The 25,616-nt window shown below is 60.3% G+C and overlaps 1 protein-coding gene across 1 annotated transcript; it reads right to left on the bottom strand.

Moving 5' to 3' along the window:
- Positions 1 to 18,098: 18,098 nt before the first annotated feature.
- On the bottom strand, positions 18,099 to 25,362 carry TLX2 (T cell leukemia homeobox 2). Its single transcript, XM_045019680.1, has 3 exons — positions 24,987 to 25,362; positions 22,130 to 22,367; positions 18,099 to 18,457 (listed from the first exon to the last, which is right to left on the bottom strand). The coding sequence occupies exons 1-3, from the start codon at positions 25,360 to 25,362 to the stop codon at positions 18,241 to 18,243; spliced, it is 831 nt and encodes a 276-aa protein (XP_044875615.1). The 3' UTR covers positions 18,099 to 18,240.
- Between the last annotated feature and the right edge of the window lie 254 nt (positions 25,363 to 25,616).

Raw genomic sequence — 25,616 nt, forward strand, 5'->3', positions numbered from 1 at the left:
CCCCTCCTCATCCCCGGCAAACCTCCCCCCCACACCCCTCCTCATCCCCAGCAAACCTCCCCCCCCCCACCCCTCCTCATCCCCAGCAAACCTCCCCCCCACACCCCTCCTCATCCCCGGCAAACCTCCCCCCCACACCCCTCCGCATCCCCAGCAGACCTCCCCCCCACCCCTCCGCATACCCAGCAAACCTCCCCCCCACACCCCTCCTCATCCCCGGCAAACCTCCCCCCACCCCTCCTCAGCCCCAGCAAACCTCCCCCCCACATCCCCCCACCCCTCCTCATCCCCAGCAAACCTCCCCCCCACACCCCTCCTCATCCCCGGCAAACCTCCCCCCCACCCCTCCTCATCCCCAGCAAACCTACCCCCCCAACTCCTCCTCATCCCCGGCAAACCTCCCCCCACCCTCCTCAGCCCCAGCAAACCTCCCCCCCCACCCCCCCACCCCTCCTCATCCCCAGCAAACCTCCCCCCCACACCCCTCCTCATCCCCTGCAAACCTCCCCCCCACACCCCTCCGCATCCCCAGCAAACCTCCCCCCCACATCCCCCCACCCCTCCCCATCCCCAGCAAACCTCCCCCACACACCCCTCCCCATCCCCAGCAAACCTCCTGTGACGTTATTGATATAAATGGGGACCATATAGAACATGGGTTGCAACCAAGGTCCTGTAGTGGCACCAAATCCTAAGTAAAGGGGGTCATATAAGGTGTCTAAGACCAGGTTCTGGGTTGCTGATTATAATTATGCTGTCTATATGTCTGTATCATTTTTAGTTGAAGTTATGAATGTTGGCTCTAGGCTGTCTGTATTTCAAGTTTGTGCTGTGCTTCTGGGGGAAGCCTCCCAGACAAGCTGGTGTTAGCTCTGCCTAGCCTGTTTGATGGCCCATTAAGGACCGTCAGCTACACAATGGACCCATGGAGAGAAGGCAGACACGCCTTGTGACTCAGCAAAGTATGCAGGGACTGGCCCATGTGACTCCAGGCTCCATTTTGCTGTAAATTTCCACAGTGAAGACAAAGAGATTCTTACACCTGGAAAAGCCTATATAAGGCTGATGCTTCATCTCCATCTTGTCTTCAATCCTGCTTCTGACCTCTGGAAGGACTTTGCTACAAACTGAAGCTTTACACAAGGGACTGAACGACCCATCCCAGTGGGGGATGCATTCCAGAGACTCAATTTGAACCTGCAGTTTACCCCAGCACTGCTGCAAGCCTGAACTAAGAACTTTGCCATTACTGTATGTAATTGATTCCATTTAACCAATTCTACCTCTCATCTCTACCTTTTTCCCTTTGTAAATAAACCTTTAGATTTTAGATTCTAAAGGATTGGCAACAGCGTGATTTGTGGGTAAGATCTGATGTGTATATTGACCTGGGTCTGGGGCTTGGTCCTTTGGGATCGAGAGAACCTTTTTCTTTTATTGGGGTGTTGGTTTTCATAACCATTCATCCCCAGGACGAGTGCACTGGTGGTGATGCTGGGAGACTGGAGTGTCTAAGGAAATTGCTTGTGTGACTTGTGGTTAGCCAGTGGGGTGAGACCAAAGTCCTTTTTGTCTGGCTGGTTTGGTTGGCCTTAGAGGTGGAAAAACCCCAGCCTAGGGCTGTGACTGCCCTGTTTGAGCAATTGGTCCTGATTTGGCACTCTCAGTTGGGTCCCGCCAGAATCGCTCCGTCACAGTGGCGTAGTCGGCAGGATCCACAGAACCAGGTCAATTAAGCTTTGGGTCAGAACCCCACGCTATCCAAATTTTAACTTTGGGATTGAGAGTTTGGTTGGTTAAAGATCAGTGACCATGCGACAGAGAGCATCAGGAAAAGCAAGGAAACTGCAAGCCCTGATTGACAGCCTGCGGTTTGATTATGAGCAAGAACTGGCAGAAATTCGAATGGAGAAAGAGGCTGATGAGAGAAAGAAAGAAGTTGCTAGGAGAGAAGAAAAAGCTCGTAAGAGGCGTCTGGAGCTGCTGGCTGCTGAGGAGAAAACTCGACAGATGCAACAGGAGACGGCTAGACTCCAACTCCAAGTCAAAAAAGCAATGGAAGAACAGCAGAGACTGTATCCTCTTGAAAGTCCAGTTTGTAACAATGTTGGTATGTTGTATAACTCTGAGCAGTTGTCTGGGGGTAACCAAATGTACCCCAACAATGCCACCTTTTATGTCAATGCTGTTACTGTGTGTTCAGTAGGGGGTGGCCCCATAAATTGTGCCAGTGCTATGGATGGGAATGGTAATGGAAAATTCATAGAGTGTGTAAAAGTCAATGGTAAAAGCTGTTTAGGGCAAATTATGGCTTCTAACATCACTCTTGTTAGAGCAGATCTGGTCAAAGAGGAAGATTATTTACCAAATCAGAGTGTGAATGTTGTGATCCTCTGTGAGTTTACTGTCCGTGTGCCTTTAGCTAGAATCCACCTTGAGTGGAATGGGGCTCAGCATGAAGTGATAGCTGGCGTCAGGAAGTTATTGCCTAAAGATCTTTTAATTGGGGAGAATGTTACAGCTTTGTTCAGTCCAGGTAGCCAGTCACAGGAGAGGAATGATCTTAAACCTGTGTCTATTGTGGGCAATGATTTGCCTGAGGAGGGTTGCTCCAAAGGTTTGTCTGTGCAAAAAAGCAGTATTTCTGGGAATGAAGTTTCTGAATGTCTGTCTGATGTCTCAGAAGGAAATCTGGAGTTAGATCAAGAGCAGAAAGATCTCATTGGTGAGGAAAATGTTTCTCAGGAGCAGATTAAAGTAAATGATCAGGTTAAAGCCCTAACTGAGGAAGGAGAGGGTAAATTTGTAATGGGTAATGAATTGTTGGCTAGTGCAGCTTGTAGAAGTAAACCTGAAATGGGTAACTGTGATTTGCTAAAAGTAGCTCAGTGTAGTGAAAAGAGCAACAGCTTATCTGTTGGAAGAGGCAATGTGCCTGGAAGGGAAAGTTTGGAGGAGCCTAGGCAGCCTTGTGAGCTGATGGCTTTGTCTAATCAGCAGTTTGGGAAGGGAGGGATAGTGGAAGATGAGTGTCCATATCCCTTACCTGTTTCCTGTGTGGAGAAATGCGACAGTGGAGGGAATGTGCCTGTGTCTGTCAGGAGTATTGACTTGCCTATAAAGGAAGCTACCCCAGTCTCCAAGCAGTTGTCTGTGAACAGCCCTGTGTGCTGGGACAAGGGAAGTAAAATCCCAAGCTGTGTGTCTGGTAAAGGAGAATGTGTCTCCGGCTCTTCTGTGTCTGTGGAGCAGACAGAAGGTGCCTGTCAGCCTGTGATGGTTGAGGGTGATTCAGTTGTCTCGAAGTTGGTTGTAAATACAGCTAAAGCCCAGGAAGGGAATGGTCCTGAGTTTGGGTCTGCTGGGGAGAATGGCACTGTGACTAGGTTGCATCCAGTTAGTGTCTTAGCAAAAACCCAGAGAACAGACAATTCTGGTGCTTGTAGTTTGCAAGTTGCTGATGTGTGGTTGGAAAAGGGTGTAGCAGCTCTGTCTGATCAGGGTGATACCCTAGCCAGGGCACAAGGAGAGCATGAAGGTGATTTAAGTGTGTTACCTACTGACAGTTTGACAACTTGTAGCAAGAAGGAAAAGATTCCTGAACTTGTTCATGGCCAAGGGAAGGAGACTGCTTCTGACCTGTTATCTAGAAAGTCTGTAGGTGTGCCTAAAAGGGGATTGTGTAGAAATCCGCCTGTTGGGCCTAAGGTGATTCTGAATGTAAGTGAGACCCAGAAAGCGTCTGTGGTTGCTCAGGGAAGTGTTCCTTTAGAGCAAGCCCTAGGTGAAGAGGGGAAGGGCAGAACTTCTGTGAGGGGTGAATTGCTGCTTAGAGAAGCTCCTAGGGAAAGGAATCCTCATGGTAGCCTGTGCAAGCAGTTTACTGCAACTGAAGGGTGTAAAAGTGATTTAATCAGGGAAGTTTCAGTTCCTAACAGCCAGAAATTTTCTGTTGTGAATGGATCCACTGACTTTCCTTTTGAAAGATCCAGTGTGGGCAGCTTTGAAAAGGTCTCAGGTGGAGTAGAAGCTGTTAAGGAAGTTGAGCAGCCCTATAACCACCTGGCTGTGTGTAGCCAGCTTGTTGGGGAGACAATGCTGTTGGGACAGGAATGTCTCCATGCTGAATCGGTAAGTGAGCAGTCTGTGCTTCAGGATCTGAGGACAGATTCAGTTACTGGTTTTTCAAAGCAGAACAGTTTTATGGCTGAATGCTTGAGGAGGCAGGGGAGAGCAAGCCAGCTCTCACCCTCAGACTCTTTGGATTTGTGTGGTATCTCTGTTAGACAAAGTCCAGCCGTGGAATCCATAGCAGCTAAGAAGTTAAAAGCTAGTGTCTGTGTTGATGCGAATTACTTGGCTGGCAGGGAGAAGAAAGACTTGCTAATAGCTGTTAGCACAGAGGGCCCACCCCATCAGGCAGTGATCTCTGTTAAGCAAGAGAAATCAGGGTTTAATCCTAAAGGACAAGAAGGAAAGAGAAGACTGAATTTTGCAAAGGGAACCCACAGGTTAACCCTAAAAGGCCCAAACTCCAATGGTATTGAGCCAAGGGTGTGGCATGACAAACATGTTTGTAGATGGACACTTGCAATCCATTTGTTGTTATTGCTAATGCTAACTGTAACAATGTATAATGTGCCTAATCTTTTGGAAAATCCCTTGAACATGTTGAAAGGAATACATGAAAACACACTTTATGTTAAAGGGCCTTGCTATACTGATGTTTCACAGTTAATGCCTGTAAACAGTGTTGGAACTTTTCACAGGGAAAATACATTCCAGACCTGATGTGCTGTATGAAAGGGGAAACTGAGGCACACTACCATATTGCGTTCATGGCTAAATGCCAAAAGTCCTGTACTATGAACAACATCAATATCTACATTGGTTTAATGTTAATGGGGTTCAAAACATTGGCCAAAGCTGGTATGGATAAAGTAGCTGTTTTCTTTAGCTCTTGGCAAGATCACCTGAAACATACAGGAACCATGCTGCAAAAGCTAACCAAGTTATACCTTAAGTTTGTAAAGAGATCCATTCATGTTATTGAACAGGACTTTGATAAACCATTTCGGTTATACACTGGTACGGCCTCTAGCCCAACACTAGCTGTAGTGAGACAGACCCAAGGAAAGGGGGCTCTTGGGATGCAGTCTGCGATGTTTTGTCATCCCTTCCTGCATCAATTTTGCGTTGGGGGTGTGACGTTATTGATATAAATGGGGACCATATAGAACATGGGTTGCAACCAAGGTCCTGTAGTGGCACCAAATCCTAAGTAAAGGGGGTCATATAAGGTGTCTAAGACCAGGTTCTGGGTTGCTGATTATAATTATGCTGTCTATATGTCTGTATCATTTTTAGTTGAAGTTATGAATGTTGGCTCTAGGCTGTCTGTATTTCAAGTTTGTGCTGTGCTTCTGGGGGAAGCCTCCCAGACAAGCTGGTGTTAGCTCTGCCTAGCCTGTTTGATGGCCCATTAAGGACCATTAAGGACACAATGGACCCATGGAGAGAAGGCAGACACGCCTTGTGACTCAGCAAAGTATGCAGGGACTGGCCCATGTGACTCCAGGCTCCATTTTGCTGTAAATTTCCACAGTGAAGACAAAGAGATTCTTACACCTGGAAAAGCCTATATAAGGCTGATGCTTCATCTCCATCTTGTCTTCAATCCTGCTTCTGACCTCTGGAAGGACTTTGCTACAAACTGAAGCTTTACACAAGGGACTGAACGACCCATCCCAGCGGGGGATGTTCCAGAGACTCAATTTGAACCTGCAGTTTACCCCAGCACTGCTGCAAGCCTGAACTAAGAACTTTGCCATTACTGTATGTAATTGATTCCATTTAACCAATTCTACCTCTCATCTCTACCTTTTTCCCTTTGTAAATAAACCTTTAGATTTTAGATTCTAAAGGATTGGCAACAGCGTGATTTGTGGGTAAGATCTGATGTGTATATTGACCTGGGTCTGGGGCTTGGTCCTTTGGGATCGAGAGAACCTTTTTCTTTTATTGGGGTGTTGGTTTTCATAACCATTCATCCCCAGGACGAGTGCACTGGTGGTGATGCTGGGAGACTGGAGTGTCTAAGGAAATTGCTTGTGTGACTTGTGGTTAGCCAGTGGGGTGAGACCAAAGTCCTTTTTGTCTGGCTGGTTTGGTTGGCCTTAGAGGTGGAAAAACCCCAGCCTAGGGCTGTGACTGCCCTGTTTGAGCAATTGGTCCTGATTTGGCACTCTCAGTTGGGTCCCGCCAGAATCGCTCCGTCACACCTCCCCCCACATCCCCCCACCCCTCCTCATCCCCAGCAAACCTCCCCCCACACCCCTCCCCATCCCCGGCAAACCTCCCCCCCACACCCCTCCCCATCCCCGGCAAACCTCCCCCCCACACCCCTCCTCATCCCCAGCAAACCTCCCCCCACCCCACCTCTCCCTCCCACTTCACACCTCACCCCACCCCATCAAACCTCCCCCCAACCCCCTCCCCATCCCCAGCAAACCTCCCCCCACCCCTCTCCTCATCCCCAGCAAACCTCCCCCCCACACCCCTCCTCATCCCCAGCAAACCTCCCCCCCACACCCCTCTCATCCCCAGCAAACCTCCCCCACACACCCCTCCACATCCCCGGCAAACCTCACCCCCCCCACCCCCCACCCCTCCCCATCCCCATCAAACCTCCCCCCCACCCCACCTCTCCCTCGCCCTTCACACCTCCACCCCACCCTCCTGCCTCATCAAACCGCCTCAGTGGGGCCGGGCCTGGCTGGCAAGGCAGGGGCTCCGGGGGCTCAGCGAAGCAGCGAGGAGGCTCTGGGGAGCTGGTCTGTAGTGCTGCATCTGCAGGTCAGGCTCCTCCGCCAGCTCGGTGCCAGGGCTGGGGAGGAGGAGGCTGCAGCCTGAGGCGTCTGGCCGTGCCCAGGAGGCAGAGGGCAGCGAGGGAGAGACGCCGAGCAGCCAGGCAGGGCTGGTCAGGGCGGCCAGAGCTCGCCCAGTGGGCAAGGAGCCAGATGCCCTGTGGCAACAGAGAAAGTTTGTGATTCCAGTGTGTTCCTCAGTTTCCCTCTGTGCTCTGCATGATTAATCACCAACTGTGAAGAGCAGGAGCCAGGAGGTGCTTTGTCGCCTGGTTGTCTGGGGCATGGGCAGGGGGTGGGCCCAGTCCCCAGCCCCCAGCAGTGAACAAATGGCCTGCTCTCCGTGGGAGGCTCCCGCGTGAACTTAGCAGGACAGGGGAGGAGGCGGGTTAAGACAGGGGCTCACACCCCAGGCTCTGCTAATGCCACAGTGTAGACACAGGCCCTGGCTGGAGGGGGAATTTCTGTCCCTGGTTAATCCAGTGGCAGGCTGAGAGGCGGGCGCCAGGTTGGCAGCAGAATTCTTCCTTTGCCCCAGCGCTGCCCACACAGGCCTAGGGCGCTGACCTCCAGCGCGCAGGGCCGGGCCCTTTCCAGCCCGGAGGGATGGAGCTAGGCCAGCGGGGAGGCTTGTCGTCGCCACGTAAAACCCACAGCGGCCTCACTGCGCCGCCTCCGAGCAGACGCTCCTGACGCAGTGCGGGGGGGGGTCTCCCCGCGCTGTGCTTAGCCCCCTGCCCGAGAGGCAGCAGCTGGGTTCACTGGCGCTCTCCGTGCGGGGAGTTGGGGTGCTTGTGTGGACTCCACACCCCAAGCTAGTTTTCTAGTGCAGCCCAGGCCCAGGAGTGGGCAGGGCCTGGTCCACACGAGGAATTCAGGCCCCCCGAGCGGTGCGGCGTGGCCGGGAGAATTCTCCCATCACCCTGGCTATGCTGCTCGGGCACAGGGGAGCCGGCGGCCAGGGCAGAAGCTGTCCCGTGGTGCAGGCAGCGTTTCACTGACGCCCTGGAGCCGTGCGGCTGCAGCGTTTCCATGTAGACGAGCCCAGAAACGGGAACGGGGGTGGTTCCTCCAGCAGCACAGCTCCAAGGGGCGCTGGCATCCGGCAGTCTCAGCTGCGCCTTACCCCTGGTATCTCCAGGAGAGCCTGACAACTGCCCCACCCTGCCTGCAAGGGGACCAGTCCCGCTGCTCTGGGCTCACTGCCAGAGGTGTCGAGTGGCCCGCACTGCTTGGGGGTGGATTGAGGGTTTTACTGGGACTGTCTGCATGGCAGAGGGGAGAGCAGGGGGTGACTGTATTTGGGGGACGGTACCTGAGCCTGTAAAAGCAGCAAAGAATCCTGGGGCACCTTATAGACTAACAGTCGTTTTGGAGCAGGAGCTTTCGTGGGTGAAGCCCCACTTCGTGGGATGCCTGAGCCTGTAACCTGAGCCGGGAGGGGGTTGGGGCCAGGTGACACCTTTGCCTGAGAAACTGGACAAAGGCTGGAGGAGGAGCCGGGGGGAGGGGAGTGAGCCAGCTGGAGGGGAGGGGGTTCAGTTTTGGGCTGGCTGGGAAGAGGCAGAAACCCAAGTCTGGGGTCTAAGCTCCCTGCCCCCCAGAGGGACCTGGCTGGGGGGTCCTGGTTGTACCCACAAGCCCTGCTTGGGACCGTGTCCTGTCGGCTAATAACCCGTCTGTGTTACTGGCTGGCTGAGAGTCCCGGGGAATCGCAGGAAGTGGGGGTGCAGGGCCGGATTCCCCCCCACTCCGTGACAGGGAGCTCTTGGGAAGGAGGCGCGACCCCCGGCCCCAGGGGGTGAGGGACTGAAGTGAACAGTGGGGGCTGCGTGCGGAGCCGCTTCCCAAGGAGCTGTAGCCGGCCAGTCTTGGATCCCTAATCCCACTCAGGCGCTAACTCCAGGAGAACTAGGGTGACCAGATGTCCCAATTTTATAGGGACAGTCCCGATATTTGGGGCTTTGTCTTATGTAGGCACCTATTACCCCCCACCCCCTGTCCCGATTTTTCACACTTGCTTTCTGGTCACCCTAAGGAGAACAGGGGTTACAAGCCTGCTCCCAAACCACGGAGCAGCGAGCAAACAGGAGTGTGGGGGGGGGTTAGAGAGGGGGGATGAGAGCCAGGCCTTACCCTATACTTAGGCCAACAACAGCCCCCCCAAAACACCCCAAAGAACAAACAACCCCCGTGCCTAGCGCTGGCATCCGCCAGCAGCAGAGGGGGGCTACCCGGTGTACGCGCTGAGTGCAGCATGTAGAGTTACCCGCCCTGTCGGCATTCGGTGCAAGCAGCTCCTGGCCCGCAGAGACGGAGCTCGGGCTCTGGAGACCAGAGTGGCTGAACCGGAGGAGCGAAGGGAGACAGAGGGGTACCCGGAGGAGACTTTCCGCACACAGCAGAGCGGTCCCACCCCCCGTCTGAGAGCATCTGTGCTGTTGAGGAAGATGAAAGTCTCCAGGAAGGAGAAGATCAAACTGGAGCATGGGAAATGATCCCATGGCTGGGACCCTCCTTCCAGATGATGTTGTGGTGTCTCCTTGCACGGAGGATACCCCACCAGGGGAGGGACCCCCAGTTACTAGGAAGAGATGGGTAATAGTTATGGGGGATGTGATCATTAGAAACACAGAAAGCTGGGTTTGCAATGACCGGGAGAACCGCACGGTGACTTGCCTGCCTGGGGAGCGAAGGTTGCGGCTCTCTCGAGATATCTAGATAGACGTGTGTGTAGAGAAATCTCTGGTCATTTTCCTATGACTTTACATTGCGCCTCTTCATAGAACCCTGTCCTGGGTCTGCCCAGGGGTGACCTCTGTGTTCATGAGACTCTGTATCAAAGCCTCATGTAGAAACCTCCTATTGATGAGCCTTGGTACACGGAGACCTTGTATCAAAGCCTCATGGAGAAACGGTGCGTTGCCCTTGGTAGAATGTTATGGCCCCTAAGGATAGAATGAGATAGAAGAAAAATACACGAGAACAAATGGATATAAATTGGCAGTCGGGAAGTTTAGGCTTGAAATTAGACGAAGGTTTCTAACCATCAGGGGAGTGAAATTCTGGAACAGCCTACCGAGGGAAACAGTGGGGGCGAAGGACCTCTCTGGCTTTAAGATTAAGCTTGATAAGTTTATGGAGGGAATGGTTTGATAGGATAACGTGATTTAGTCAATAGGTCAATAACGTGCGACCACTGGTAATTAGTACCGAGGGTCAATGTTAGGATATTGAAAGTCTTTTTCCTGAGTGTCTGGCTGGAGAGTCTTGCCCGCATGCTCGGGGTTCAGCTGATCGCCATATTTGGGGTCGGGAAGGAATTTTCCTCCAGGGTAGATTGGCAGATGCCCTGGAGGTTTTTCGCCTTCCTCCGCAGCATGGGGCAGGGGTCGCTTGCTGGAGGATTATCAGCTACTTGAAGTCTTTAAATCAGGATTTGGGGACTTCAACAGCTGAGTCAAGGGGAGAGAATTATTTCAGGAGTGGGTGGGTCAGCTTATGTGGCCTGCATCTTGCAGGAGGTCAGACTAGATGATCATAATGGTCCCTTCTGATCTTAAGTTCTATGATTCTATGATTCTTTTTGCTCGGAGGAGAACAAGATCTCCCCCCACACACACACACTCCCTTAATCGATGGCCCTGTGGAATGAGCGAGGTGTGAATGAGCAAGGGGGGAAGGCAGCACCTCCAGGCGAGGGGCTGGGAGCCAGCCCCCAGGGCAATAAAACCTGTCAGGTGGGCTCGTTAAAGAGGAGCAGAGACACTGACGGCCTCGGGGGTTAGAAGCCAGCACCTTCCCTTGGAAACCCCCTCTGCAGCACTGGGACACCCCCAGAAGGAACCAGGACACAGACACAGATTTTGGAGCTGGTGCACATTTGCATGAGAGGGAAGCTGCTATCAAGGTGAGGGGTCTTGCAGAGACCCCAGGTCTCGTCTTGTCAACATGGAGCATCGACCCCTCTCCCATCTAACGCACCCACCAGTGCAGCTAGGGGGAGCTACTAATTGGTAACAACAACCAGACGGAGTGTGTGTGTGTGTGTGTGACTGTGTGTGAGTGTGCTTGTGTGTGTGAGTGTGAGTGTGTGCACGTAAGTATGAGTGTGAGACTGTGTGTGTGAGTGTGCTTGTGTGAGTGAGTGTGTGAGTGTGCGCGTGTAAGTGTGAGACTGTGTCTGTGTGAGTGCGCTTGTGTGAGTGAATGTGTGCGTGCGAGTGTAATCTCTATATCATATGATACAGTGTTAATGGACACCTGTATTACTCATAAATGTGGCATTTTGCCGTATTCCCCCTGGAAAGAGCCTGTGCAGAACTGTAAGTACAACATGTGTGTGGTGCTGGGGAGCAGCCAGGGGCCATGGTACATGTAGGTACTGGTGACATGGGAAGGGGTAGGAGAGAGGTCCTGGAGGCCACATTTAGGCAGGTAAGAGATTGAAGTCCAGGACTCCATGGTAACAGTCTCTGAAAAGCTTCCCGTTCAACGCCCAGGGCCAGTTAGACAGGCAGGGTCTCAACGCCTGGATGAGACGATGGCGTAGGGAGGAGGAGTTTAGATTTATTAGGCGCTGGGGAACCTTTGGGGAAACGAGGAGCCTATACAGGAAGGATGGGCTCCACCTCAACCAAATGGAACCAGGCTGCTGGCAGGTCACAGTACAAAGGCTATAGGGTTTTTAAACTGAAGGCTGGGGGAAGCCAACAGGGACGGAGGAGCACATGGCTCAGAGAGAGACACCCCTTGGGGCGGATTTATATCCTAGTAAAGAGGAGAGGACAGACGTTGCTAAGTGCGGGTAGGAGCTGAAGAGAAACAGTCAAACAAAACCAAGTCCCCTTCAATGACATCACATGGAGGCAGACAACTAAATATTGACAAGTTTTATAAGTGCTTGTGTACAAAAGCTAGAAGTCTCAATACTCAGCGGGGTTAACTCGGGTGCCTGGTATTAAATGAGGATATTGATACAACAGGCATCAGAGAAACGTGGTGGAACAATGATCATGAAAGGGACACAGTAATACCAGGGTACAAACTGTCCCGGAGTCACAGGGGAGGTTGTGCGGGCAGGGGAGGGGTGCTGTACCTGGGAGAAAGCGAGGCTCAAATAGAGCAAAACATTGGAATGACTCAAACCGCACCACAGACTCTCTCTGGCTAGAGCCTCCCTGCTGTAGAGTAGGAGTCTAGCAGTAGGAAGAAGCTACCAAGCCCCTGCCCAGAAACGCTCAGGGGGATTAGAGTGGGTACAAAGGCAGAAACCCCAATAATAAAGGCCAAGCTCAGCTCCCCCATAGTGCCTGGTACACAAACCTCGGGGCGGGAAGCAGAGACACCATGAATGCCTGGTCCTTGGAGCACCCAACTGGGGAGAGGCAATTCCTGATTCAGCCCTACGGAGCGCCCAGGAGCCGGTGAATATAGCTGCACTGCTGAGTAATAAGGACCCTCGTGTAATTACATTGAACATCCTTGTAGGGGGAAACCCACCCAAAGAAACCCACCACAGCGGCATTTCATTTCAAAAAGGGGAACTACACAAAATGAGGAAGCTAGTTAAACAGAAACTAAAAGGAATAGTCACATGAGTGAAATGCCTGCAAGCCACATGGCAACATTATAAATACACCATAATGAGGCTCAAGCTAATTGTATACCCCAAATTAAAATAAAAGCAGTAAGTGAATCAAAAAATGCCACTATGGTTAAACAGCAGCGTAGAGGTGGTTAGAGGCAAACAGACGTCCTTTAAAAGCTGAAAGTAAAAGCCTCTGAGGAAAACAGAAAAGAACAAACTGTGGCAAGTCGAGTGGAAAAGTATAATTAGGCAGGCCAAAAAGAACTGGAAGAGCAACTAGCAAAAGACAGAAAAACTAATTGCAAAAAACAAAACAAAACAAAAAACAAATGAAGTAGATCAGAAGCAGGAAGCCGACCATAAAAGGGAAATCACGCCTCACCAATCTCCTAGAATTCTTTGAGGGGTCAATATGTGGACAAGGGGGGTCCAGTGGATACAGTGTACTTGGACTTTCAGAGAGACTTTGACAAGGTTCCTCCCCAAAGGCTCTTGAGCAGAGCGAGCTGCCATGGGACAAGGGGGAAGGTCGGCTCCCCGATCAGTAACTGGTTAAAAGGCAGGAAACAAAGGGTAGGAATAAATGGTCGGTTCTCAGACTGGAGAGCATTCAGGAAAGACAAGACAAAATGAAGCTAAGAGACGCTAAATGAATTGTTTGCTTTGATCTTCACTGCAGAGGAGGGGAGGGAGCGTCTCACACCTGAGCCATTCTTGTTTAGTGACAAATCTGAGGAACTGTCCCAGAGACCCAGACTGAGGAGTCATTAGAACAAACTGATCAATTAAACAGTAATAAGTCACCAGGACCAGATGACGTTCACTTAAGAGTTCTCAATTACTCTTAAAACTCAAAGATTAAATTACAGAACTACTAAATGGAGAGAGGTAAATAGTGGTTGTGACACAGTGGGGGGGTTCTTGGGGGTTTCTGTGTTTCCCAGTGGGTTGCATGCACAGGGGGTGGGGCTCAGTGTCCCGGGTGTTACTGGTTTAACGAGGGGAGGGGAGAGGGAGTTTGTTGGTACAGAGGACCAGAGAGGGAACTTGGGACCCCGACCAATGGCCTGGAGGATGGAGACCCCAGCGACTGGTGACCCGGAGACCCAGCTCAGGAGTTGCAGCCGGCTCTGGCCAGTGGGAGGACAATGGGCTGCGGGGAGAGGACCCCGGTGACCTGACCAGCCGGTTCCAGCCAGAGGGGGGCTGAGAGCAGAGGAGACCCAGGTCTGCCTGTTTACGACCCTGTATCCCTGGAGAGAAGACAATGAACAGAGGCGGGGTTGGGGCTGGGGGTATCGGAGGCCCAGCTGGGAAGCAGGGGGGCTCGGGGCTGGAGAGGGGGAGCAGGCAGAGCCCCCCTGGCTGCAGGGGGCCTGGGATGTGCTGGGCTGAGGGAGGCCAGGCCTGAGGCCGGAGAGTTTCCTGTGCTGGGTTCAGATGCTCAATTAACCCTCCTGTGTTACGCTGGGGGAGAATCGCTCCGGGCTAGAGAACAGGGCGGGGGGGGGGGCATCAACCCCTTTGGGGGTTAGGAGGCCCGGGGGGCCCAGAGCGAGGGGACTCCCTGGGGGGCCCACGGCAGAGACGGATGTGCTGAGGCTCAGAGAGGTGCGGCTCCAGGAGGTGGAGGGGCCTGACCCTGAGAGAGATAGTGGCCCCCCGAGAAGGGCTGTCGCACTGAAAGGGGCACCCCCCACGGACCCTATGGGGCCAAGAGTGGGCACGATCTGTGTGTGCGTGACAGTGGTGTTCTCCAGGGGTCAGTACTGGGCCCAGGGCTGTTCAACATATTCATAAACAATCTGGAAAAAGGGGGAAACAGTGAGGTGACAAAATTTGCAGATGATACAAAACTACTCAAGATAGTTAAGTCCAAAGCAGATGGCAAAGAGCAGCAAAGGGCTCTCCCTAAACTGCAAATGGCAGCTGAAATTCTGGTTGATAAATGCAAAGTAAGCCACATTGGGAAACAGAATCCCAACTATACATACAAAATGATGGGGTCTAAATTGGATGTTGCCACTCAAGAAAGATCTTGGAATCATTGTGGGTAGTTCTCTGAAATCATCCACTCAATGTGCAGCGACGGTCAAAAAAGCGAACAGACCTTGGGAATCATTAAGAAAGGGAGAGATAATAAGACAGAAAATATCATATTGCCTCTGTATAAATCCGTGGGACACCCGCACCTGGAACACTGCAAAAAGTTCTGTTCACCCCGTCTCCAAACAGATCTATTGGAATTGGAAAAGGTGCAGAAAAGGGCAACACAAATGCTGAGGGGTCTGGACCAGTTTCTGTCTGAGGCGAGATTTAAAAGCCTGGGACTGTTCAGCTCACCAAAGACGACGACTAAGGGGGGATAGGAGAGAGGTCTCTGAAGCCATGACCGGTGTGGAGAAAGCGAATGAGGAAGTGTTATTTACTCCTCCTCATCACACCAGAACTAGGAGTCACCTAATGAATTACCAGGCAGCAGGTTTAAAAGAAACACAAGGACGTATTTCTTCGCACAACGCGCAGTCGATCTGCGGAGCTTGTTGCCAGGGGATGTTGTGAAGGCCAAAAGTTTCACTGGGTTCAAAAAAGAACTAATGAAGTCCATGGGGGATCAGTCCATCAATGGCTGTTAGCCAAGCTGGCCAGGGATACAGCCCCATGCTCTGGGTGGCCCGAAATCTCTGACTGCCAGAGGCAGGCACTGGGCCACAGAGGAGGGATCACTGGCTAATTTCCCTCTTCTGTTCATTCCTTCTGCAGGATCTGGCACTGGCCAGAAGAACCATCGGTCTGACCCACTATGGCTGTTCGTACGTTCCACGCCCCAGCTATACATCAGTCCCGTGGGGGAACCCTGCAGTGGGGCAGCCCCCCAAGGGTCCCACTCCCTGCAGCCTCCCTGGCTTCCAGACTGAGCCTCTGGGTGCATGAGTCACCTGCCCCCAGCGTGGGCAGCCCCTGGGTCAGCGCAGAGACAGAGCGGGAACCGCAGCGTCCGGCCTGGGCAGCCTGGAGCCATTCACCAGCTGGGACTCCGTTGCCAGGCTGGCTCTGACCCCCCGTCAGTCCCAGCAGAGAACTAGCTTCCGCCAGCCCCCAAAGCCCTCATTAATCACAGCTGGGCACATCTGGGCTTTGTTCTCCAGGCAGGACCAGGCTGAGTTCACAACCCCCTGGCCAGAGACCAGTAGGTAACTCCCTGGAGCTGGCATTGTCTCTGTGGCTCTGGGTGAGTTTCAGTCAGCTCCGTAGTGACTCTGCTCATTCTACCCGGGCAGGGCGGTGACACACACCTGTGTCTCTCAGCCTGCCCAGCGAGCAAACATAATCCTCTCCCCACCCCTGCACTGGGGAGCCCTGCAAAGTGTAGGGGGAAACTGAGGCACACAAAGGCGTCATTAAAAAAAATACAAAAAATTCCCACTTTGTCAGATACGGGTCCCTGTGGCGTGGGCAGGCCTCTGCCCTGGAGTCTCTCAGCTGGCCTGGCCGGGCAGAGCTCCCGGCGGGAAATAGGAGGGCTGGAGCCCAGAGGCTCAGTCTGGGAGGGGGGGAGGCCATGTGGCCCCCCCGAAGGAAGAGTGGGATCCCTTAGGGGTCTGGCAGACAGGGGCCACCCGCTGCCCAGCCAGGCATGCCAGGGAGGGACCCTGCCAGCTCTCAATGCAGCCTGCCGCTCCTCATGGCCCCGGGTGTCTGGCTGGCTGGGCCTATGCCCCACGCACTGCAGCCCCAGGCGGCAGCGGGTGCTCAGCATGACCGCAGTAGCCTGCCCATACCCAGCGCCAATTCCACTGGTGGCAGTCAGGGCTTCGGGGTAAGGGGCCTTTCCCATCTAGGCTGAGGATGACCAGACGGGGGCTGGGGGGGGGGGGAGTATAGGTGTCGACATAAGACAAAGCCCCGAATATTGAGACTGTCCCTACAAAATCGGGACATCTGGTCACCCCACCTAGGCCAGACGTTGTTCTCTGGGCCCAAGCCCTGCACAGGGGTTGGGAGGAAAAAGGGAAGCGGGTACGGCCAGAGCGATCCCAACGTTGCAGTGTTTAAAAACCAGACCCTTTAGCAGGAGCGCCTGAACCTCCCTTGCAGCGCCTCTTCCCGAGGCCCCGCCCCTTCCCCGAGGCCCCGCCCCCACCTCGCCCATGCCCCGCCCTATTTGCTCCTCTCCCCCCTCCTCCAGTCCTTCACTGCTCTCCTCCCGCCTGGGTCCCGAGGGACCGGGCTGGGAGCTGCAGCTGCCCCAGGCAGGTAGCAGGGAGCCCTGGCTGAGCACGGGCCGATGCCGGTGATGACCCAGCACCTCCATGCTCGCAGTAACCGGACTTCGGGGGTCTGTCAGTAGATCTGACCAGACACTGTCAGGTCCCCTTTTCGACCTCCCCCTCCCCACGCCCAGGGCAAGGGCTGATCGGGCCTAATGGACAGGGAGGGAGATCAGCATGGGGAGGCCCAGGCCAGGGGGGGTGTCTCCCCGCCTCTGACAAGCAAACCACGTGTATTTCAGTTCAGCCACACGTGGAGTCCATCAGGAGCAGAGTGTGCAGGCCGTCCTGCGGGCGGGGGCTCCATCCTGGGGAGCAGCGACTTGGGGCAATCCGGCCGAACGTGAGCTCCCCGTGCGATGCTGCAGCCACAAGGCGAACGCGATCCTGGGACGTGTGTAAACGGGAATCTCGAGGTGCAGCAGGGCGGTGATTTCCCCTCAGTATGTGGCACTGGTGCGACCGCTGCTAGGATCCTGGCCCAGTTCCCGAAGGCCGTGGCTAGATGGGAGTGGGGTCAGAGCCGCGCCAGGGGATAGTTAAAGGGTTAGAAACCTGCCTGGAAGTGACGGCTCCAGGAGCTCAGTGTAGCACAAAGGGAAGGTCCAGGGGTGACTTGATCCCAGCCTGCACGTTCTCACGGGGGGAACCAAATGCTCTTCGCTCTGGTCAGACAGATCCAAGCGCTGGAAGTTGAAGCCAGACTAACTTAGCCGGGAAAGAAGGTGGAATTTAAGAGAGAGAAATAACCACGGGACCCATTTCCCAGGGGTCGTGGTGGATTCTCCGTCCCTGGAAAGCTGAAATCCAGTTTGGGTGGGTCTCTGAAAGCTCTGCTCTGGCTCCGGCTCCGTCAGGGGAAGTCAAACCCCATGTGGTTCTGCTCCAACCCCCTGCTGTCCTCTCCTGCCTCTGGCCCCAGCCACTGCCCGCAGACAGGACCCTGGCTCTGGTCAGAGCAGCGCCCGCAGCTCCACGCTCCCTGTGCGCAGAGCTGGCCCCAGGGCGCCATTCACAATCCGGGGGGCCTTCCCCTCCATCCCTGGGCTCCGCAGCCAGCCAGGGGGAGCCAGCAGCGTGGGGACTGGGCCTGGCTGATGCTGGAGCCGCTCTGGGCAGGTGTCGGGGTGGCTGTCCCCCCGCCCTGGAGAGAGCCCCAGCCAGTCACGGGGGGCCCAGCTCCCACGGGGAGGGCCTGGCCGAGGGGATCTAGGTCTCCACTGACACAGACTTTAACCCTTTATTGGCAGTACAGGTCACTAGTAAGTCAGCTGTAGGCAGAGCCTTTGAGTCAGTCAGCAGGGCCTGGCCTGCCAGGGTGGGGGGTGTCTGGGGCTCCTTGCTGCCCCGGGGTGCTGAGGCAGGGCAGGCACCGGCATCCTGGTCCCTGGGCCCCAGGGGTCTGCATCTGCAGCAGGCATGGAGGGTCCGGCCTCCGCCCCTGCCACCCCGCAGCCTCGTGGGGATGTGCAGACAGGTCTCTCCCCCTGCTCCAGGGGGCAGCACGGGGGCCTCACACCACAGATGCCACCCCGGAGACGGACGTGACCTTCTTGTCCTCGGCCCAGAGCTGCAGGTTCTGCAGGGCGCAGAGGGAGGAGTTGTGCATGCAGAGCGGGTCCTGCGGCAGCGGCTGGCTCAGGCTCTTCTGGAAGGCCTCCTGCTGCAGGTGCAGCATCAGCCGGTTGGCCTGCTGGCGCTCGGCCTCCCGCTCCTCGGCCGTCTGCCTCCTGCCGCGGGGACGGGGGCAGAGCCCGTTAGTGCCTGCGGGGGCTGCCTGCGCCTCGACCCCCGTCCCGTCCTGCCCCGGGCCGGCCCCTCTCTCCACCACCCTGCCCTCAGCCGGACACGCCCCCCGCCCCGTCCCTGTGCCCCTCAGCTACACCCCCCCATCCCGTCCTGCCCCGGGCCGGCCCCTCCACCACCCTGCCCTCAGCCGGACACGCCCCCCGCCCCAGCCCTGTGCCCCTCACCCACACACCCCCGCCCCGTCCCTGTGCCCCTCAGCTACACCCCCCCATCCCGTCCTGCCCCGGGCCGGCCCCTCTCTCCACCACCCTGCCCTCAGCTAGACACGCCCCCCGCCCCATCCCTGTGCCCCTCCCCCACACACCCCCGTCCCGTCCTGCCCCGGGCCGGCCCCTCTCTCCACCACCCTGCCCTCAGCCGGACACGCCCCCCGCCCCGTCCCTGTGCCCCTCACCCACACACCCCCCGCCCCGTCCCTGTGCCCCTCACCCACCCCCCCCGCCCCGTCCCTGTGCCCCTCAGCTACACCCCCCCATCCCGTCCTGCCCCGGGCCGGCCCCTCCACCACCCTGCCCTCAGCTAGACAGGCCCCCCGCCCCGTCCCTGTGCCCACACACCCCCGTCCCGTCCTGCCCCGGGCCGGGCCCTCTCTCGACCCCCCTGCCCTCAGCCAGACACGCCCCCCGCCCCAGCCCTGTGCCCCTCACCCACACACCCCCGCCCCGTCCCTGTGCCCCTCAGCTACACCCCCCCATCCCGTCCTGCCCCGGGCCGGCCCCTCTCTCCACCACCCTGCCCTCAGCTAGACACGCCCCCCGCCCCATCCCTGTGCCCACACACCCCCGTCCCGTCCTGCCCCGGGCCGGCCCCTCTCTCCACCACCCTGCCCTCAGCCAAACACGCCCCCCGCCCCAGCCCTGTGCCCCTCACTCACACACCCCCGCCCCGTCCCTGTGCCCCTCAGCTACACCCCCCCATCCCGTCCTGCCCCGGGCCGGCCCCTCTCTCCACCACCCTGCCCTCAGCTAGACACGCCCCCCGCCCCATCCCTGTGCCCCTCACCCACCCCCCCGTCCCAGCCCTGTGCCCCTCACCCACACACCCCCGTCCCGTCCTGCCCCGGGCCGGCCCCTCTCTCCCACCACCCTGCCCTCAGCCAGACACGCCCCCCGCCCCAGCCCTGTGCCACCCTGCGCCTCACCCACACCTCCCCGCCCCGTCCCTGTGCCCCTCACCCACACCCCCGCCCCAGCCCTGTGCCACCCTGCGCCTCACCCACACCTCCCCGCCCCACCCCTGTGCCCCTCACCCACACCCCCACCCCAGCCCTGTGCCACCCTGTGCCTCAGCTACACCCCCCCGCCCCATCCCTCTGCCCCTCAGCTACACCCCCCCGCCCCATCCCTGTGCCCCTCACCCACACCCCCGCCCCATCCCTGTGCCACCCTGCGCCTCACCCACCCCCCCGCCCCATCCCTGTGCCACCCTGCGCCTCACCCACCCCCCCGCCCCATCCCTGTGCCCCTCACCCACACCCCCGCCCCATCTCTGTGCCCCTCAGCTACACCCCCCCGCCCCATCCCTGTGCCCCCCTGCGCCTCACCCCCCCGCCACATCCCTGTGCCCCTCACCCCCACCCCCCCACCCCATCCCTGTGCCACCCTGCGCCTCACCCCCCCGCCCCATCCCTGTGCCCCTCACCCACACCCCCCCACCCCATCCGTGTGCCACCCTGCGCCTCACCCACACACCCCCACCCCATCCCTGTGCCACCCTGCGCCTCAGCCACACACCCCCGCCCCATCCCTGTGCCCCTCACCCACCCCCCGTCCCAGCCCTGTGCCCCTCACCCACACACCCCCGTCCCGTCCTGCTCCGGGCCGGCCCCTCTCTCCCACCACCCTGCCCTCAGCCGGACACGCCCCCCGCCCCGTCCCTGTGCCCCTCACCCACACCCCCCCCGCCCCGTCCCTGTGCCCCTCACCCACCCCCCCCGCCCCGTCCCTGTGCCCCTCAGCTACACCCCCCCATCCCGTCCTGCCCCGGGCCGGCCCCTCCACCACCCTGCCCTCAGCCGGACACGCCCCCCGCCCCGTCCCTGTGCCCCTCACCCACCCCCCCCCGCCCCGTCCCTGTGCCCCTCACCCACACACCCCCGTCCCGTCCTGCCCCGGGCCGGCCCCTCTCTCCCACCACCCTGCCCTCAGCCAGACACGCCCCCCGCCCCAGCCCTGTGCCACCCTGCGCCGCACCCACACCTCCCCGCCCCGTCCCTGTGCCCCTCACCCACACCTCCCCGCCCCACCCCTGTGCCCCTCACCCACACCCCCACCCCAGCCCTGTGCCACCCTGTGCCTCAGCTACACCCCCCCGCCCCATCCCTCTGCCCCTCAGCTACACCCCCCCGCCCCATCCCTGTGCCCCTCACCCACACCCCCGCCCCATCCCTGCGCCACCCTGCGCCTCACCCACCCCCCCGCCCCAGCCCTGTGCCACCCTGCGCCTCACCCACCCCCCCGCTCCATCCCTGTGCCCCTCACCCACACCCCCGCCCCATCTCTGTGCCCCTCAGCTACACCCCCCCGCCCCATCCCTGTGCCCCCCTGCGCCTCTCCCCCCCGCCACAACCCTGTGCCCCTCACCCCCACCCCCCCTCCCCCTCCCTGTGCCTCCCTGAGCCTCACGCCCCCGCCCTATCCCTGTGCCCCTCACCCACACCCCCCCGCCCCATCCGTGTGCCACCCTGCGCCTCACCCCCCCGCCCCATCCCTGTGCCCCTCACCCACACCCCCCCCCCCCATCCCTGTGCCACCCTGCGCCTCACCCCCCCGCCCCATCCCTGTGCCCCTCACCCACACCCCCCCACCCCATCCCTGTGCCACCCTGCGCCTCACCCCCCCGCCCCATCCCTGTGCCCCTCACCCACACCCCCCCTCCACTTCCCTGTGCCACCCTGCGCCTCAGCCACACACCCCCGCCCCATCTCTGTGCCACCCTGCGCCTCACCCCCGCCCCATCCCTGTGCCACCCTGCGCCTCAGCCACACACCCCCACGCCATCCCTGTGCCCCTCACCCACCCCCCCGCCCCATCCCTGTGCCCCTCACCCACACACCCCCCGCCCCATCCCTGTGCCACCCTGCGCCTCAGCCACACACCCCCACCCCATCCCTGTGCCCCTCACCCACACCCCCGCCCCATCCCTGTGCCACCCTGCGCCTCACCCACACACACCCCGCCCCATCCCTGTGCCCCTCACCCACACCCCCGCCCCATCCCTGTGCCACTCTGCCAAAACAGGAGCCCTGGCTACTCTCAGCAGGGGGAGTGGGGCAGGAATCTGGCTCTAGGGGGAAGCTCATAGAATCTCAGGGCGGGAAGGGAGCTCAGGAGGTGTCTAGTCCAACCCCCTGCTCAAAGCAGGACCGATCCCTAGACAGATTTTTGCCCCAGATCCCTAGGTGGCCCCCTCAAGGATTGAGCTCCCAACCCTGGGCCCAGCAGGCCAATGCTCAACCCCCTGAGCTCGCCCTCGCCCAGCCGGGGGGCTGGCCTTGCCCCTCGCTGCGAGGGAGGCTGTGCTGCAGACGCTGGGACCCTGCACTCGGCCCGGCTGGGTGTGGCGGGGCCCAGCCCTGAGCTGCGGCCTGTTACCTCCACTTGGTGCGGCGGTTCTGGAACCAGGTCTTCACCTGGGCGTCTGTCATCTTGAGGGCCTTGGCCAGGGTGGCCCGCTCGGCCGAGGCCAGGTACTTCTGCCGGTGGAAGCGCTTCTCCAGCTCACAGATCTGCACCCGGCTGAAGGAGGTGCGCGGCTTCTTCCTCTTGGGGGGGGTGCGGTTCTGGTAGGGGTGCCCGATGCGCCGCGTCACCGCGAACGGGGACAGGGCAGCTGCAGGCAGAGAGGAGGCAGGAGGTCAGGGCAGAGGCCAGCCTGGATACTGGGGCGCGATGGGCACTGGGGGCTGGTCTCCCGCTGGGGCACAGCAGCTCCTCCGGCAGTGACTGGCACCTGCCTCGGGCGAACTCGCTGCCTGCCCGCCCGGGGCCTGGGCCAGCACTGGGCGGGGAGGCTGGAGGGCAGGCACCCGACATAGCTGGGATCTGGGCCGAAGCAGCTGGTGGAGCTGCCCGGGAGCCAGGCTCCAGACTCTGAGTGTCCCCACTGCGCCAGCCGCACATGGCAGGGCTGACGGGGCCCCCCGGGCTGGGGGGACGGTGCGGAGCCACTGGGGAGCCTGGCACCCGAGCCGGCTGGCTCCACCCCCTCGTTATCCACGGCTCAGGGCCACTCCCACCGGCACAGTCTGGCTTCGGGAACCGTCCCGTGTCCCCCCACCCCCGATTTATTGCACAGGAATCGAGACTCCTCCAGGCAGGAGTGGAAACCGGCCATGCAGCCGGGGGCCCAGCCGGGCAGGGCCGCCCCACCTGGCTGGGCTCCCGTCGCTGCAGCTCGGCCATCCAGGCGCTGGCCCGGGGCTTGGAGGCGGGTCTCAGATGCAGCCGAGAGTGGCCCCATCGATTGCAGCTACAGCGGGAGGGGCCGGCTCCGTCCGACCCGCCAGCCACAGCCCAGCCCGCGTGGGCTCCTTGCCTGAGGCACAGCCCTGAGCCGAGGGCATCCTGGGAGCGTGGCAGAGCCCAGCCCTGGCTCTCCGGACACCTGGCCTGCCCGGGCCGCCTGCCCTCACCTAGGGATGCCACCTGCGGCTGGCCACATTCCTGGAGATTTCATCCCATGGCATCAGCTTTAGTGCCTGGAAACTCCAGGACAATCCTGGAGGGTTGGCAACCCTACCTCATCACCGCCCACTGCCCACTCCCAGAAATGGGGCAGGAGGGGGGCAGGGACTCGCTGCCGCAGGGCTAAGAACCGGCTCAAAGCCCAGGGCAATCAGCCCCCCGCACTCCACACGCCCCCTGCAGCCAGGGCAGGAGCTCCCGCCCTGCTCTGGGAAAAGGCCTTTCCCCAGGCGGGGGAGCCCCCGGGGGCCCCAGCTTCCGCCGGCGGCCAGGGAAGGTGCCCCGGTGCTTCAGGGACAGGGATGGGCCCGCTGGAGCGAGAACACATCTGGGCAGGAGCCTGCTGCTCTGCGTCCCGGGTGCTCCGAGACCTTCCCCAGCAAAGCAGCTCAGAGCTGGGCACAGAACCCAGGCGTCCGGGCTGGTGCTCACAGCACCTGCCCTCGCAATCCCCAGCAGGACATCGCCAGTCCCACCAGCTGCGGGGGGGGGGGAGTCCTGGATGCACGGCCGGAGCTGGGGAGGGCGCGCAAGGGGGAGCCCGGGGGGCGCACGGCGGGACCGGGGGAGGGCGCGCAAGGGGGAGCCCGGGGGGGCGCGCAAGGGGGAGCCCGGGGGGGCGCACGGCGGGAGCGGGGGAGGGCGCGCAAGAGGGAGCCCGGGGGGGCGCACGGCGGGAGCGGGGGAGGGCGCGCAAGGGGGAGCCCGGGGGGCGCACGGCGGGAGCGGGGGAGGGCGCGCAAGGGGGAGCCCGGGGGGGCTGCGGAGGCTGCATCAGGACCCCCGTCCCTTCCCGCCGCCAGGCTCCAGCTCCGAGGGGACGCGGGGTGGGATCGGGGCTCAGCGAGCCGGGCCTGGGGCCGCGGGGCCCGGCTGCCGGTCGCCGGGGAGTGGACGGGAAAGCACCGGGCGGTCCGGAAACAGCAACGTGAGCCGGAGCCGGTTCCGAAGCGGCCGCGCACCCGGGGACGTTTCTCCCCAGACCCGGGTCGGGGGTTGCCCCCGCCGGGCGCTGCGCGGGGAGCGGCAGCTGGGCCATCGGGGCCCGGGGCTGCGGCCAGCGGAGTTCGGACCCGCCGCGCCCTGGCCCCAGCCCCAGCCGGAGCCCGCGGGGCCGGGGACCCAGCAGCCGGGGCGGCTCTGTGTGGTTTGGCAGGCAGGCGGCTGGCAGGCGGCGTTCGCGGGAGGCCCCGGTCCTGCGCCGTCCCCGCCGCCGAACTGCCGGCAGCCGCCTCCCCCCGCAGCTCGCCGGCCCAGGCGCCGCTTGGTGCCCTGGAGCCTGGAGCCGCCCTCGCCCCCGCCCCCGCCCAGCGCAGCCGGGGCCCCCGGGCGCCGTCCCGCTGCCACTCGGGGTCCGCTCTCCGCGTCCTGGTTCTCCGGCGGCCCCGCAGCGGGGTCCGGGAACAGGCGCTGACTCTGTCCCGGGGCCGAGACACCGAACTGGCCAGGACTGGGGAGCCGGAATCTCCCCGGGGCGAGCGGCCGGAGCCGCCGCCCCGCCCCGGCCCGGGTTCATGCTGCGGGGCGCGGAGCCGCTGGCCGCCCCCTGCCCAGGGCCGGGCAGCTCCGCCCCGCACGAGCCCCGCGGACAGAGGGCGGCAGAGCCCGATCCGGCCCGGGATGGCAGCGAGGAGCGCTCGGCACCTGCCGGGATCGGGCCCAGTTTCATGCCCGTCCGGGCCCGGTGGCTGAGCGCCCCCGAGAGAGGGGCGGGGACCGGGCGCTCCCCGCCGGGCCAGGGAGCTGGCGGCGGGCGGGGGCTCACCTGAAAGCCGGTCTTTGGCGAGCCGCCTGCTGCTCTCCATCCAGGGGAAGGGGAGGCCGGGGAGGCCGGGCGCCCCCGGCGCGGGGGGCAGGGGTCTGTGCGCCGGCACCCGGATCACCCCTCCCGCGGGGCCCCCCGGGGCCACGCTCATGCTCCGGCCGAGGCCGGGGGAGCCCAGCGAGCAGGCGGGGCTGTAGGCGCCGCCGCAGCCGCTCCCGTAGAGCGCGTAGTCCGGCTCCCCCGCCGGGCGGCCCGGCCCCGGCCCCGGCCCCGGCCCCGGCCCCGAGCAGCTGCCCGGCTCCGGGCTGCTCAGGATCTGGTCGATGCCGAAGCTGATGGGCTCGTGGGGCGGGTGGGTCTGGCCCGAGGGCTCCATGGGGAGGGAAGCGCCGCGCACCCCGGCTCCCCGCGCGCTCCCCCGCCGGGGCCGGCCCCATGCGCAGGGCCCCCCCCCGGGCCCCTGGGCGCTCCGCGCGCGGCCGCTCGAACCCGGAGAGCGCCTGGGCCCCCGGGGCAGCGCGCGCTCTGCCGCCCGGCTCCCTCGGCGGGGGCCAAAGCCCGGCGCCTGCCCGCTGATTGGCGGCCTCCGGCAGTGATTGACAGGCCTCACCCAAAGGGGGCGTGGCCAAG

This window comes from Mauremys mutica, chromosome 5 (genome assembly GCF_020497125.1).
Source record: "Mauremys mutica isolate MM-2020 ecotype Southern chromosome 5, ASM2049712v1, whole genome shotgun sequence".
Classification (NCBI taxonomy): Eukaryota; Metazoa; Chordata; order Testudines; family Geoemydidae; genus Mauremys; species Mauremys mutica.